This window comes from Hylobates moloch, unplaced genomic scaffold (assembly GCF_009828535.3).
Source record: "Hylobates moloch isolate HMO894 unplaced genomic scaffold, HMol_V3 SCAFFOLD_12, whole genome shotgun sequence".
Taxonomy (NCBI): domain Eukaryota; kingdom Metazoa; phylum Chordata; class Mammalia; order Primates; family Hylobatidae; genus Hylobates; species Hylobates moloch.
This window is the reverse complement of record NW_026652287.1, coordinates 28120472-28137996: the sequence shown is the minus strand read 5'-3', so window position 1 is coordinate 28137996 and position 17525 is coordinate 28120472. Positions and strand designations below refer to the sequence as shown.

Sequence of the window (17525 nt, the reverse complement as noted above, 5' to 3'; positions counted from 1 at the left end):
GGTAAGGGCAAAATAAGAAACTAACTCAGCCATTCCAATGCCAAAGAATTTCAAATTTAAGTTGGCTTTTTACTTTTCATTTGAAGTAAGAAATACCCATTCAGCTACAAAGCCAAAATTGAGAGATGATATACTCTGAAAAAAAAATCTTATATTAACATCTAAAATTTGAAAGTTTTATTTTAAAAACTCCTTATTAAGGAAAACTTCAAACATATACAAAAGTAGAATAGTATAAATTAACCCCACTCACTCTCAGGAACCATCACTCAGCTTCATCTATTATCAACTCATGACCAGTTTTACCCCTCTACTTCCACTTCCCCAGAAATCAAGTTATTTCATCTCTAAACATTTCAGTAAAACCTTATAATTTTAACCGATCAGTGTTAGAAGTTGTGGGGTTCTGTGTTTCATTTTTAATTGCTTTTATTTTGGATACCTATGTCAGTGAAAGAGAGGAAACTGGTGTTTATTGAAGACAAGGAGAATAAAAAATCTAGATTTTTTTTTTAGTTCTTCTGTGATTTCTTGTACCTAAATACAGTTACAAAATTTTCTCCTCCTTCCACTGAAGGAGATGGAGCTGGCAAGATATAGTCATTCAGTTTTAACAAGCATTAATTGAGCACTAGGGACAGGGCTGGGTGCTGGAGATAAAAAATGAGTAAACAAAGATCCTATCTCTAGAATGGGTGAGATAGACACAATAAATATTATAGATAATGTCGATATAATATGGAAAATGCTAGGATAATGGTATTCACAGGGTACTTTGGGAAATAGAGAATAAGGCAATTCAGAGGAAATCAGATATTCAAGAAAGGCTTCCAGGAAGAGATGATATCTGAGTAAATGCAAAAGTGCTGTAAATGATTGTTACTATGCCATTATAATAAGTGCAATATGAAAGTTCCTTCAAAGAGATTTCCTTCATTTAGTGAGTTGGGGAATTAGCAGGGAAGCTCCTCAAAGAGTATTAGTCTGTGAAGTGTGTAAAACAACAATAATTTATAAAAACAGCCACTATATCATGTCCTGTGGGGAATACCAAAGGGAAAGGCATGGTCTCAACCCTCAGGAAGGTAGGAATGTAGATGGGGAGAAATTCAGCATGCATTGGAAAACTGCACTATAGAATATCCAATCAAATTAGAGAGTTTAGGGATGAGAAGAGTGGCATGAACTGAAGTATTTGAATAAGAGCTTGGACCAAGGTTTTGAATATAAATTTAACCTAGATCAAAAAAGGAAGACAATCTAGTAAAGAAGATTAAAAGGTAAGTTTTAAGTGGTCAAAGATTCTTTGTCTTTAAGGAGTTATTTCTTCATTCTGTTCATCTTTGGATTGACTGAAGCCAGGTGGGGAAGGTCAAGATCTTTTACCTAAACCTTAAAGAGGTGTGTGTGCATGTGCTTATGTGTATGCTAGTGTCAGAACATGAAGATTTAATCTAAGAATTTACAATCTATTCTAAGCTATTCCATTAGAATAGTGCACAATGTCAGGCTGCAAATGCAAAGGTCTACTCTGGCAGATAGCTGATTCTTGGGGGAAAAATGAAAAGCAAAGCCCATAAAAATTAAAGTTATAAAAGACACATAAGAAAATTCAATCAACAGTATAGTTTCCAGCTGTCCTTCTGAAATCAATGACACACCATTTACACTATCTTTAATAACAACAACAATAGCGTCAGCTAACACTTATATAGCATCTACTATAAACATGCTTTATGTAAGTAATTCATTTAATCCTCAAAGCAGCCTGTCTGGTAGATAGTACAACTTCTCCCATTTTACAGAAGGGGTAACTGAGACACAGAGAGACTAATAATTACTCTTTTCTCAATTCTAGTTATTCAACTTTCACTGGTGAGACTTTAGATCGGAGGTTTAAAAGGCATGTAGGTACACAGTGGATATATGTTGAAATCTATTTTTAATAAACTAGAAAAATTACTTGTATCCTTCATTGACTTAAGTGAAATGCTGCATGATAGTATATTGGCACAGAACCATAAACATAAATGTCAAATAATCCATGAGCCTAAGAGGCAGAGTTGCAAATAGGAATATGCTCCAGCAATGGCTTGTTTATCAGCAAACCAAACACTAGTCTCTGAATATTTCCTCTGGGATTGAAGAATGCATCTTTTTCACAATAGTTACACAGAGAACAGCATCAAACATATATGACAATAAATGACCATATAATATACAGCAATCAAAGTAGCAATTTGCTATAAGTTTTGTCCCTACTGAACTGTAGAAAAATATTACTCCCCAGGTAGAGGTACTTGCTTTTCTTTCAAACTCTGAAAGCACTTCATATATAGCTAAACTCAGTACTTACGTTATAGTACATTATAATTATTTGTTCATGTAGTGGCCTTCCCTCTAGACTACAAGACCTTGAGTACAGAGTCTGAACTTATTCCTCCTGGGATTTAAAAGCCACCCCTCCATCTAGTAGCATGAAGGTTTACTGGATGAATAAATAAATTAATTATTCGATAGGTGACTTTTAGTAAAATCTAAGGCACTATAAAGCATAATAGACAAGTTAAAAATGTCAAGTTGTAAGGGTTTTGTTATTTTAAGAATAGATTCTAATTTCCCTTGCATTTAAGGCCTTTTCTATACCAGCCCTAATCAACCTTCTTAACCTTATCTTGTCTGTTAGATCCTATATATGAATTATTTTATCTTGCACAAGACCTGCGCTTTCTCACCTCTGTGTTTTAACTCAGTAATCTCCAAAAAGTTTTAGATTATGCAGCTCTCTCAGTATAAAATATTTGGTATGCTTATTTAACATTGTGCTAAAATATATTTATTACCAAGCAAACACAAAAATAGAAGAAAACAGATATTTTAAACAAATGAAGTTTTAATCTTTTCTTCCTCCACACGATGCATTGCTTTGTATGTATCCCACTTTGAAAATAGCTGATTTATATCAAAAGAAAAAATCTCATTGCATTTTGTGAGAATTAAATGAATCAATACATATAAAGCACTTATAATGCTTCTGAGCATATAGGAAACACTATACATGCCAACTAATTTCATTACCATCATTATCATCAATGTAGTTTCTTTTGAGTGGAATAATGTCTACATACCTACCTTCTAGCCTCCTTCCTACACGCCAAACTCCTTGAAAGCCATATGATAAATGTTATCCCTTCAAAGAACTATTTGAATCCATCTCTTAAGGGATTAGGACTTACCGCACTGAAGAAGGTACCAAATCTACAAAGTTTAGCAAGAAGCCATGCTCAGGAAGCCAAAATAAACTAGAACCATTGGTAAAAAATAAAGATGGGTTTATGGAAAATGATGCAAATGCAAAGAGATATGATTATTAGCTCCATGGGAAAGAAAATATAAGAAAAGTAAATATAGCCATAGTGAAATTATCTGACTCTATAATAAACAATGTTTACACGGGCCTAATAATATAAATATTGATGACTAACACAAAATTGTTTATTGGTTTTAAGAAGATTAAATCAATATGAAGATGTTCAGTTGATTTTTGAAATGGTAAAATGTGTCATGTGTTTTTATATTTCCACAGTTGTACTTTTACAGCAGTCTCAGCATAAAAGAGATTTCAAGAAGTTTTAACTCTTACCTGTAACACAGCGGCAAATAAATACACTACTATGAAGATTATAGTTAAAGAAGTATGACCACTTTTCATCAAATGAATAGTGTAGAGGAAAATTAAATGTCCAGGAATCACTAAAAGCAGCAGAACTTGAGCAGACTTATTATTTACTCCTGTAATATAAAATGTAAAAGTAATTAAAACAAAATTATATTTTAGTTAATAATAGGTCATAGTTATTAAAATTTGAGGATTACTTTCTAGTTACTATACTTCATACTATAACATGAAATTTGATTGCCAAAAATAAATTTCAAGTAGTTACAATTCATTTCATTCTCTGAAATTTCCACTATATATGTTAATTAAATGAAAGGTGGTTGATAAAAACTTGCTATGAAGAACATCGGTCACATTTTAATATCTATCATAAAAACAGAGAAAATATAAAGTTCTTAAAGTACAAGAATTTTAATTTTATTAATTTCTTTAGACTTCTATCACTGGTATTAAAAGCGTAGCCATTTCTGATCTTCATTCAAAGGTCAATAATCACCACGCACAGTGGCTCACACCTGTAATCCCAGAGCTTTAGGAGGCCAAGGAGGGAGGACTGCTTGAGGCCAGGAGTTCAAGACCAGCCTGGGCAACATAGTGAGACCTCATCTCTACAAAAAATAAAAATAAAAAAAAATTAGCCAAGCAAAGTGGCTCGTGCCTGTAGTCCCAGCTACTCAGAAGGCTGATGTGGGAGGATCACCTGAGCCCAGGAGTTTGAGGTGCAGTGAGCTGTGATGGTACCACTACTCTCCAGCCTGGGCGACAGAGCAAAGCCCTGTCTCAACAACAACAAAAAATTTTCTAAAACAAAAGTCAATAATCACACTTATTTTCATCAGGGAAAAAAAATGACAAGAATTGTGAAGTTTAAAATTGTGGTCTTAGTTTTTTGGTAATCATGTGCCTTTGTTTATTCATAGCCACATAAATAATGCACTGTTCCTTGAAATCGAGGTTATCCCTTCTCATCTGGTTTGTTTGAGATCAAACGCCTACATTTAGAAAGGCCAAAATAATCATATAGATAAGATAGTACATCTGCCTCCCAAAATCACCTGGCAATTATTTTTTTTTTTGTCTTTCACAAAATAAGGTTTCTCTTTCACAACTAATAAGCAAGATACCCCAGAAAGAGGCATAAAAGAGAAACATTATACAAATATCCTTAGCAACTGCAGAATTGATACACATGCCTTTTCATTCACTGGGATTAGCTCTCAGAAATAGGAAAGTTGAGCAACTTTCACAAAACACATATTCAATAAATGTTGCCTGCCTATAATCTTACAGAGCAATAGCCCTTGATCTAAAATACGCAAAAATCCATAAGCACATACCTGGACCAAAGAAAGTTCTAAATGGGTAGTAACAACCTTTGGGTTCATCAGGCAATTCTCCTGGAATGCTATGTAAATGGAGGTAGGTAGAAATCCTGCTAGCCTGAATGGCCACCAAATTACCACCAATACCTGAAACACAAGGAAAAACAAAGTAGCAATCCTTATGTTTTAAACAACTTGCATAAATTCAACCAAAAGCAAGCCTCTTCATGTAACATTCTGGGTCAATAAAACAAAATAAAGAGTTCTTCTGAAATGTTGATCTATTTAATGTTGAAGTAGACATTCCAAAGGCATAAAATCATTGTTAGATAAAATTAATTCATTATTTTTTCAAACTTGACTGATACGAAAGCAGACCAGAGCAGGTAATTTTTAAAAGTCATTATCAAAACCAAGATATAAAATTAGGTACCAAGATCCTTCATGTTTATCACCTTAATGACAGGGAAGATAAGCTAGACTTACTCAAATAGATAAGGCTAGAAACTTTTCTTCTCAGCTTACTAAAGAAATTGGTACAGAGCCACTGGAAAAAATACTCATTAGCCTCTCACATACTCTGAGGCAGAAGAGTTGATGCCAGGATGTGAAATAAATTCCAAAGAGTGGTAAGCCCCTCCAAGGTAAGACAGGATACTCAAATTGTTTCTCCTTTTGCAGAGTACAGGAGAAAAAAGTTAAGCCGTAAAAGTGAGTAAGAAGAAAACTGAAAAATTCAAATTCTTAACTGATGAGGGCAGGACTGCCTAAGATTGAGGAAAGGGCAAGAGAATCTCAAACCCCATCCCATGCCTTTCACTAAGAAACATCAGCAACTGACTGTTGGGAGAAAAGCAAGAGCACAGATAGTTAAGCCTTCCAGGCTGCAGGCATACAGCCCTCCACGCTTCACACTAAGCACAGGGTGGCAGGAGCATGCCCATAAGGAAAGTTGAGGTTAGTGGTGTGCAGAGGGTAATGATAATAACCATAAAAAACAAACCCAGTTCAACTGCTGACTAGATTGACTCAATCCTCCATCCTAATGATCTAGCAGAAGGAAAGAACTCCCATCTCTAGGCATAAATAATATTTACCTCAGTCTCCAATGGTCTTGCATGTATAATGTCCATCATTCAATTAAAAAATTAAAAGACAGGAAAAAGCAATGAAGAATATAAAGCATTGAAGGAGTTAAGAAGTCATCAGAGCCAGACACAGAGATGAATCAGGTGTTGAAAACATCCAACAAGGAATTTAAAATAATTATAATTAATATGTTAAAGGATCTAGTGGAAAAGATATACAAATATATTAAAAGACAGAGACATAAATTAAAAGTAAAAATATGGAAAAATATCATGCAAACACTAAGGAAAAGAAAGTTAAGAGTGACTATATCAATATCAAGGGGAAAAAAAATGGCATTCTAACAGGGAATATTACCAAGGATAAAGATGAACATCGAATAAAGTTTAAGAAGGTCAAGACGGCCAGGAGCAGTGGTTCCCGCCTGTAATCCCAACACTTTGGGGGGCCAAGGTGAGTGGATCACGAGGTCAGGAGATCAAGACCATCCTGGCCAACATGGTGAAACCCCGTCTCTACGAAAAAAAATACAAAAATTAGCTGGGTGTGGTGGCGCGTGCCTGTAATCCCAGCTACCCCGGAGGCTGAGGCAGGCGAATCACTTGAACCCTGGAGTTGGAGGTTGCAGTGAGCTGAGATCACACCACTGCACTCCAGCCTGGCGACAGAGTGAGACTCTGTCTCAAAAAAAAAAAAAAAAAAGTCAAGTTTTCAAAATACACCAAGAAGCAAAAACTGATAAATCCGAGAGGAAAAATAGACAAGTCTGTTTTTATACACAGATTTTACCACTGTATCTCATTCATTGAGTACACATATAGTAAGTCCTCACTTAATGTCATTGATAGATTCTTGGAAACAGACTGTAAGTGAAATAACATACAGCAAGTCCTAGAATAGCATAATTCAATGTCGTTATATTATAACATTGATGAGAAAAAAGTTGGTTTTGTTATGTATTGTTTCACCTAAAGTCACAGTTTTAAGAACCTATTAACGATGTTAAATGAGGACTTACTGTATTTTAAAAATCAACAATGATATAGAAGACTTTAATAATACTATCAACCAGTTTAATCTAAATTACATTTGTAGAACATACTACCCAACAACAGCAGAATACATTTCACACGTGCACTCATGGAACATTAATGAAGATAGACCATATTACAGGCCATAAGACAAGTCTCAATAAATTAGAAATGATTGGAACATGCAAAGTATGCTCTCCTTCCATAACAGAAAAGTAAGATATCTGAGGATTCCCCCAAATATCTGGAAAGTAAACAATACATTTCTAAATAACCCATAGTTCAAAGAAGAAAACACAAGGAAATTTGGAAAGTATTTTGAATTTACTACAAATGAAAACACAAAATATTGAGATATGTGGGAGGCACATAAAGCAGTACTTAGCAATTCATAGCATTACTTATATTAGGAAAGAAGAAAGCTTTCATATCAATGATCTAAGGCTCACATCTTCAGAACCAAGAAAAAAAATTAAACCAAAAGAAAGCATAAGGAGGAAATAAAATAAGAACAGAAATCAATGAAATAGAAAATAAAAACAGCAAAGAAAAATAAATGAAACAAAAAGATGGTTCTTAGAATAGATAAAAAAGAGATAGAAGACACAAATTCCAATATCAAGAATGAAAGAGAAGTCATCACTACAGTGCATGCATTAAAAGGATAATATAGGAATATCATAAACTTTAAAAATACTAAACAATTAGCAAATCAAATCCAGCAAAACATTTAATGTATATCATAACCAAATTTGATTTATCCTAGGAATGCAAGACTGATTTAATAGTTGGAAAGAAATTAAAGCAACTCAGCACATTAACAAATGAATGGAGGAAAAAAATAATATAATTGGATGAATAAATGCAGAATAATTTATAAAATTTTATATTTATCATTAAAAACTCTTAGCAAACCAGGAATCAAGTAGGACTTCTTTAACTTGATAACCACACACACACACACACACACACACACGAAATCTGAGCTATGACAAAGGAGGAACTGCAAATCAATAAATAGTGCTATAGACTTTTAATAAGTAGTGCTAAGATAATTATTAAAATGCCAAAAACCTATGCAATTTGATCCTCACTCTCATATCATGCACAAAAACAAATTCCACATGATTAAAGACCTCATGCAAAAGAAAAACATATTAAGTTTTAATATGTTTAATATGTTTTAATATGTTTAAGATGATACCGAATGGATGAAAAGGATTTTTTAACAAAATAGATAAATTACACACCATAAAGGAAAAAGTTGACAAATCTTACTACGGTGTAATTAAAACCTTCGGTTCATCAAAAGACACTGTGGAGAAAGTGGAAAGACAATCCACAGAGTGGAAGAATTTTTTTTCAACACATATAATTGTCAAAGGACTACTATCCAGAATATATAAAGAACTCCTACATGTAGAGATAATCAGTAACTGCAGAAATGCGAATAAAAGCACAATAAATATCATTTCATACTCATCAGATTGGCAAAACCTTTTAGCCTAAAAACATCAACTATTTATAACAACGTGGAGCAATGAGAACTCTTACACAAAGCTAGCAAGAGTGTCAACTGTTATAATCCCTTTTGAAAACATTTTGGCATTGTGTAATAAAGGTGTTGAGGCAAGTGTGGTGGCTCACACCTGTAATCTCAGCCCTTTGGGAAGCCGAGGCAGGAGGATCACTTGAGCCTAGGAGTTTGAAACTAGCCTGGGCAATATAGTGAGACTTTGCCTCTACTAAAAATAAAAAAATTAGCTGGGTGTGGTGGTGCACACCTGTAGTTGCAGCTACTCAGAAGACTGAGGCAGGAGGATGGCTTGAGCCCAAGAGATTGAGGCTACAGTGAGCTGTGGTCATGCCACTGCACTCCAGTCTGGGTGACAGAATAAGACCCTGTCTTAAGTAAGTTAAGTAAATAAATAAATAAATAAATAAATAAATAAATAAAGTTGTTGATAGGCATACCCTACAATCTAGCAATTCCACTCTTAGACAAATACTCAAAGAAATGCCTACATATGTACAACAGTTGGAAGAATGAGCTCTGAAAGAAGTATGAAATCAAGAGAACTTGACATCTTAAATTTATGAAGGACTCCATTTAAATCATACCGAATACACTGGTGCAGGAGATTTCTGAACAAGAAGAATTAGAGAACAATTGCAACAGGATGTCTGAACCAGGTGCTAAAAGTTGAAAGCTTTGATGATATCAGAGAGAATCAGAAGGCAGCAATCCTCTGGCCAGGTCTATTACCCACTGTTGATCCAAGTTACCTGGAAGCAAAATAGATTTCCCTCCAAAAAAAGTGTGATGAAACTATCTTGTTTTTGTTTTGTTTTTATAATAGGATTATCTTGCTTGTGCTAGATTATTAATTCTTTGCTTAATAATTTAGGACGTAATGTTTAGGATCCAGTTTCTTATTAAGAAAAAACCTAGCCCTAGTAGCCTCCACATCTAAGCAGTTTAATCTTGGGTATACATAAATATTATACTCAGAAATAAAGATTGAGTAATTTTGTTCAAAGATATTTAGGTCAATATTACCTATATATCACCTATATATTGCTGGATACCTAGTGAAGTTTTGGCATTCACTGCATTCTAATAATGTTAATTTGTTATCGTGGAATAAGAATTTAGTATTTTTTAATTGCAGAAAAAATGTAAGAATAGAGACAGGAAAAGCATGAGCTTCCCCCCTTCTAAGCTGAGAGGTTGATCACTTTTTGTGCCAATGCACCAAAAATGAAGCAACTTAAACATTATAGTTTTAAGGCTGAAATTATAATGTCTTGATCTTAAACTAAATGTAGCTTCATGATTTCCTCATCACATCTCATTTAGTAAATAAAAAATTCATTAAAGCAAATGCTTAAGATAATTTAAAATGCAGTTCATCATAAAAATGTTTAAAATATGTATCCCAGGGAGTTCTGAAAAAATTTCTAAAGGAAAATAAATTTCTTTAAAAATGTGTTGAAAAGTCACATGGACTAGATAGAATAATTAAGGCACATAAATGCAGAGCTGTGTTCTCTGTAACATTCTGACTGTGGCTCAAACTATGTGGGTTTTTCTGAAAACCACCTCAGTCACTTGCTATGACATCACTGATATTTAACTTCTTACAGCTTCAATTTTCTAATCTGAAAATAAGGATAATTTAATATCTATCTCATAAGGATGCTGAGAGAATTAAATAAAATAATGCATATATGAAAGATGCTTAGCACAGTTTCTGGACATGGTAAAGGCTCAAAAAATGTTAAATATTATTGTTGTTATCAACAATAAATTTATGTAAATAATGTGATTCTGACTTGGCATTTTCTTAATTGTAGGTCCTTAATTGTAGGTCCTGGAGAATTCATTGGTCAGAGGATGTCCAGAAACTGTATTGCTTTTCAATTCACAGACTATTTTGTTTTAAAATATATATATGAAAGAGAATAAATCATTTGGTGCCCATTCTATTTATTTATTCATTTATTTTTATTTTTAGAGACAGGGTCTTGTTCTGTCTCACAGGCTGGAGTGCAGTTGTGTCATTATGGCTCACTGCAATGTTGAACTCCTGAGCCCAAGTGATCCTCCTGCCTTAGCCCCCAGTGTAGCTGGGACGACAGGTATGCATCACCATGCCTAGCTAATTAAAAAAAAATTTTTTTTAGAGATGGGGTCTCACTGTGTTGCCCAGGCTGGTCTTGAACTCCTGGGCTCAAGCGATCCTCCTGCCTAGGCCTCCCAAAACACTGGGATTCAGACATGAGCCACCAAGCTTGGCTAGCACGCATATTTTAAACAATCAACTCAACTGCCTTCTGTTTATTCAATGAATTTTCCACTAGAAGTTAGAGGTGACTATCTTTTTAAAGTCTGGATTTTCTAAATCTGAACTCACTTTCTAAAGAAAAGAATAGAGACTGGTCCAATGGTAGTGGGTTATCAGAACTTACTCACATTAGTGTTGCTAAAGTTGACATACAACTATCCACTGCTAAACTCACTGACATTAAAAAATAAATAAATAAACAAACAATTAGAACATCGAATAATTAGCATGTATGGGTACTCATCTGATAATAGCATATAAACAAGGCCAGTAGCTTATACCTCTAAGTGAAGGTAAATGAAAATGTCTCAGAAATTGAAAGCGGCAAGAGTATTTAACTACATAATGCAAGCATTTTCACAAAAAGTTACTGGGTAAACCAATAAGGGGTAAACTAGCAAAAACAGCTTTGTAATCTTTCTCTTTATAGTCACTCAAAAGGAAAAGAATCTAATATCAAAAATTATACTTAATGCAAAGCAGATTACATTCAGATACGTTTTTCAATGATGGATATTTTCCATAGGAATGCATAAATTGCATTCCTCTTCAGTTACTCTGGGGATTCTCTTGGGGGTAATGTTTTACGTGGTATTTTATTGGATATGGAATGCTTCAAGGCAAACACAGAAAGCATCTGCTATTAAGCCAAAGTATATCTATTCTACAACTGCAACTTCTCTTGAGTTTGAAACAAAAAGCTACGAATGATTAATTGTCGCTCTCTTCTAAAACCCACAAATTTGTTGGTAAAACTTTATAAAACTACTTTTATCATTTCTTTGTTACCATGTAACAGACTAAGATAATGATAATAAATATAAACAAAGTCTTATAAATAAACAGTTTATCACCTTATCACACTGAAGTCCAGGAAACACAGACATAACTGATGTTATAATTGTACCAAACTAAAAAGAAAATGAATGAGCGACTTCAGAAAGACACTGATATCATTTTTCCAGATAAGGTGAATAAAACTTTTAAGTAAACAACATAATTATTGAAGGGGCTAATTAAAGTTTTAGCCTCTCATGGTTTCATCATGATCATTGGTTACATTTTTAAACTATAACAAAATTATTACCTTAGAATAGTTTTCTTTAATGTCAAAAAATACTTTCTTGCTATAATGACATACACTATGTTTCTACTAAAAGCTAGTCTGTCAACATTTCTTTTACATTATTTAAATTCTTCAGAGACTAATTGCACTATTAAAGCCAGTGGAGAGCATCTAAGGATAGTCTCACACAAATTAAAAACATTAGTAAAAACAACTTGTCAATATACTAAATAATATGCGAGATTCCTCAGTATCCACAAGACAGAATTTTAAGTGCCAAATGCTTGAATAAGCTCAGTTGATGAAATAAAGTTTGAAAGTAGGAAGAAATTATCAGTAGGTTCATCTAGGGACTGTTTTAAAAATCCAAATTTATGTTTTGTTAAATTTAGAAATATATATGTTTCCAGTAAATGTTTAGCACTAACGTCATGGAATATATTTCAAATTCTGTCAAGAATTCCTTTGCACATTCCGAACGGAACCCCAAGCAAAAGTTCATTTTCTTAAGAAATAAATCTTTATAATCAACAGTGTTAATAAGTCTGGCCACTTCCTATATCCCTACCTGTTTTCTCCATCTCTATGTACCTCTGCATTTTCACCTATCCTCCTCTCAAGACTTATCAGAACTCACATGCAGAAATTACTTTTTTAGTTTCAAGAAATGCAAGAAGATGGAGGAGAAATAGCTTCCATTTTTTTCATATTTTTAAGAAGAAATACATTGGAACACCCTTTTAGTGAAGAGCTTTTTATTTAAACAAGGGTAGGTGTATTTACCTCCCTAGTCCCCAATCCATTACCTTTACCATTTCCCTCCCACTTGTAGACAAGGTGGTAAATGGCTGACGAACTCTCTAAATTTTCTACTTCCTTTACCATAGATCATGCATTATTTTTTAAATAAATTATGTACGTATTTAGAGACAGGGTCCTGCTCTGTTGCCTAGGTTGGAATGCAGTGGTGCAATCACGGCTCACCGCATCCTTGATCTCCTGGACTCAAGTGATCCTCCCACCTCAGCCTCCCAAGTAGGTAGGACTATGGGTGCATGCCACCATGCCTGGCTGATTTTTTTTTTTTTTTTTTTTTTTTTTTAGTAGAAATGAGGTCTCACTATGTTGCCTTGGCTGGTCTCAAACTCCTGAGCTCACACAATCCCACCTCCTTGGCCTCCCAAAGTGCTGGGCTTATAGAAGTGAGCCAGTGTGCTCAGCCTAGATTATACATTCTTAACAGAGGTGAAAACTGGTTCTTGAGGGGAGAAAAAATATCACTCATTTTATTTATAAAGTCCATTTACACATACAGTATACAAATGGATAAACAGTAGATGTGCAATATGAAAATTTCATGGGTAGGTATATTTAGAAAAAAAAATTGATTCAAACGGCTCCTTCAAAAGGTGATGATGAAAATAAAAGATTGAAAAACACCGCCGGCTGGGCGCGGTGGCTCACGCCCGTAATCCCAGCACTTTGGGAGGCCGAGGCGGGTGGATCACGAGGTCAGGAGATCGAGACCATCCTGGCTAACACGGTGAAACCCCATCTCTACGAAAGACACAAAAAATTAGCCGGGCATGGTCGCGGGCGCCTGTAGTCCCAGCTACTCGGGAGGCTGAGGCAGGAGAATGGCATGAACCTGGGAGGCGAGCTTGCAGTGAGCCGAGATCGCGCCACTGCAGTCCAGCCTGGGCGAAAAGAGCCAGATTCCATCTCCAAAAAAAAAAACAAACAAACGACAACAACAACAACAACAAAACACCGCCTTAGATCAGAAATTCCCAACCAGTGTGCCTCAGATGGGTTACAGCTGTGTCAAGATACTATCCTCCAAGCTCTTGGCATGCCTGCAGTGCCAAATCAGGTACCCCTGGTTACAAATGGCTGTCTTCTTCACCCTAGGGTGCCATCCAAATATTATTAATTTTTATGTGTGCCACGACATGAGAAAGATTAGAAAACACTGCCCTAGAGAAATGAATTTCTCTACTTTCTTGGGACAACTGAGGCTGTCAGTTGTAAGGCCCTTCATCTTAGTCTCTATCCCCTAGCCCATATCTGTGTATTTCCACCTGTCTTTCTTCAGGACTCCTTTTCTTACCACATTGAGATAAGGGGTTATCCTTTCTTTCCAAGGCTACTGTGCAGCCCATCGTTTCATGGGCCTTGCTCTCTCATTATTCACCATCTCTCATGCATCCTTGATCTTTCCTTCTCTATTACTCCTTTGCCTCCTTGCCAACAAACGTACCCACATGTCTCTTCTCTTGGAAAAAGTTCCTCATCTGGACTTCTAAGTGTCATTCTAATTCTTTTCTTTTCATTGTCAATTATTTAATATGAAGTCTAAAAGTGCTACTTCTCAGATGTTTATTGTTTTATACTATTTAATAAATGCAAAAATAATATTTATAAAACATATGTAAGTTACAAAGACTTATACTACAAAAAAACACCAATGTACCCACCACCCAATTTAAGAAAAGGAATTCATTATCTTTAGATTTGTAGTGCCCTCTGTGCTCTTCCCTAATCTCATATCCTTCCTTCGCTATCAGAGTGACTATGTTTGTGTTTTTTATTCTCTTGCTTTTCTCTGTGTTATTACTACATACATGTATATTCCTAAATACTATATAATTTGGTTTTACATATTCTTGAATGTTATATAAATGGAATAACTTATCATACAAGTTTCTGAGATTCATCCTTGCTCTTCTGGGACACGTAATTAATCCATTTTATTGTTAATAACATTCTATTGTAAGACTGTACTTTCATTTATCTAGTCTGCTACTCAACAAAACTGAACTCTCAAATGACTTCCTGATCATTGAATAAATAGTCTGTCTTGAATCCTTCTTGGCTACCATAACATAGCTTTCATCCTCCTTCTAACCAATGCATCTCGAATTCAGAAGCTATTTCAAGAGCAGATAAAAATAGAGACGATAAGGGAGAGGAAGTATGTGATTGGGGATGTCTTGTTTGGGACACTGGGTAGCTAACACCACTAACTGACACAGGAAACACCGAAGGTTTTCCAAACAGGTTTGCGGGGAATAGGATGAGTTCGGTTAGAAGCTTTAGATGTTCCATGTAGAAATATCCAATTTAAAGTATGGATCTAGAAAGGAACAGATGTGTCAAGACTAGTGATAAAGCCATGAAATGAAGCTGTATGACAAGGATAAGTTGTTCTCAAACTTTTGCATGTATCAAAATCAATTGATGAGTTCTACCTCTGAGCTGCTGATTCAGGCTTAAGAATCTGCATTTCTAATAAGATCCCAAGTGATATTGCTGGTCTGGGGACCACACTTCGAAAATCTCTGGATGAGACAATATTGCCCACAAAGAAGGTGAAAACTAAGAATAGAAGCTCAAGAGCAGGGTCTTGAAGAATACAAAGAGGCAGGTAGAAAGAAGGAACCAGTGAAGGAAAATGAAAAAGAATTTTCAGAGAAGGGATGAGAATGGTAGAATTGCAAAAAGGGTATAGTAAATAGTATTAAACAACTGAATAGAACGAAGACTGAAAATAAGTTACTAGATAAAGTAATTAGGAGGTCACTGGAGAGCTTAGTGAAAGCAGTTTTGTAGAGTGAGAAGGAAGAAAAATACTATAATGAGTTGAAAAAATACAGACTACACTTGGGAAAGTTTGATTGTAGAGAGTAGGAGAGAACAGAAGCTTGAGAAAGCAGAGCACTATGGGAAAGGTGACTTGGGATAAAAGACTTGTGCACATTTGTAAGCTAAAGGGAAAAGATGTAAGAGAGGAAGACATGGGAGATACCGGAAAAGTTAAAATAATTGATGGAGTAAGGCTCCCGTTGGAGTTGTAATGGAATAGTATCCAGGGCACAGGTCAACTAGTCGATCCTGGGCAAAAGAATCAGCTCTTCTGAGATAGGGGTGAAAGAAGTTAAAAATAGACATTGTTAGAGATAAGAACAGAGGTGAAGGGAAAGGAAAGAGAGCACGCTGTGAGACACATGCCTAAAGCCTCTATTTTTTCTGTAAGCCTGCCCTACAACAAACATTAAAAGAATTTCTTTAGGCAGAAGCAAAATAATACCAGATAAACCCTGGATCTACACAAAGGAAAGAGTGCTGGAAATACAACTTTATATGATAAAATATAAAAGATACATTTTTTCATTTTTAGCCTCTTTTTAAAAATAACTGAAGCAAAAAATAATAATGTATTAGAGGATTTACTACAAAGTAAAATGTATTTCAAAAAAGAGCACATAAGAAAGAGGAGTGGTAATTCAAGTATAGTGACATAAGCTTCTTATCCTATATGTAAAGTGGTTTATTATTGTTTGAAAGTAGACTGTGATAAAAAAGATATAAGCCCTAGATCAATGGTTCTCAAAGTGTGGTCTAGGGGGTCTGAGGAAGGTTAGATCTAGAAATCCCAACACCTAGCTAACAGAAGTACCAGAAAGAGAGACTCACATTTATGTTAGCATGATAAAGGCTTTAAGAACTCCCGTAGTAGGATGTGGAGAAATAGGAACACTTTTACACTGTTGGTGGGAGTGTAAACTAGTTCAACCATTGTGGAAGATAGTGTGGCGATTGTTCAACGATCTAGAACTAGAAATACCATTTGACCCAGCCATCCCATTACTGGGTATATACCCAAAGGATTATAAATCATGCTGCTATAAAGACACATGCACATGTATGTTTATTGCGGCACTATTCACAATAGCAAAGATTTGGAACCAACCCAAATGTCCATCAATGATAGACTGGATTAAGAAAATGTGGCACATATACACCATGGAATACTATGCAGCCATAAAAAAGGATGAGTTCATGTCCTTTGTAGGGACATGGATGAAGCTGGAAACCATCATTCTCAGCAAACTATCGCAAGGACAAAAAAACAAACACTGCATGTTCTCACTCATAGGTGGGAATTGAACAATGAGAATATTTGGACACAGGAAGGGGAATATCACACACTGGGGCCTGTTGTGGGGTGGGGAGAGGGGGAAGGGACAGCATTAGGAGATATACCTAATGTAAATGACGAGTTAACGGGCGCAGCACACCAACATGGTGCATGTATACATACGTAACAAAACTGCACGTTGTACACATGTACCCTAGAACTTAAAGTATAATTTAAAAAAATTTTAAAAAAGAAGAATTAACAACAAAAAAGAAATCCCGTAGCAAACAAGTTTGTTTAACTTAATGTTTACCAAATTTGATTGACCACAGAACTCACTTTTCAAGTTATACTTATTAACAACTCACAGAACTAGTGTTACCACGAAATATATTTTGGAAAATGCCACTAGTTCTGAAAGACATTAATAAATATTAAAAGATATCCTAGTCACAGTATGAACACAGATATGCCTTAAACAATGTATGCATTCTTGTAGCTAATAAAACAAATTAGTAGCTGCATATTTTGAGAAAAAAAATCACAGGCTTTAGAACAGACCCGATCTG

General features: G+C 35.0%; 1 protein-coding gene across 4 annotated transcripts in view; it reads right to left on the bottom strand.

Annotated features, from left to right (window-relative positions):
* SLC41A2 (solute carrier family 41 member 2) overlaps positions 1 to 17525 on the bottom strand; it is a 151157-nt gene that overhangs the window by 37388 nt on the left and 96244 nt on the right. For 3 of the 4 annotated variants that reach the window (XM_058425497.1, XM_032168832.2, XM_058425498.1), the window contains 2 exons: positions 5017 to 5148; positions 3644 to 3792 (listed from right to left, as the gene is read on the bottom strand). In XM_058425497.1, the coding sequence (XP_058281480.1) occupies positions 3644 to 3792; positions 5017 to 5148 (281 nt within the window). The remainder of the gene's footprint in view (positions 1 to 3643; positions 3793 to 5016; positions 5149 to 17525) is intronic. The other variant, XM_058425499.1, reaches the window with a different exon arrangement.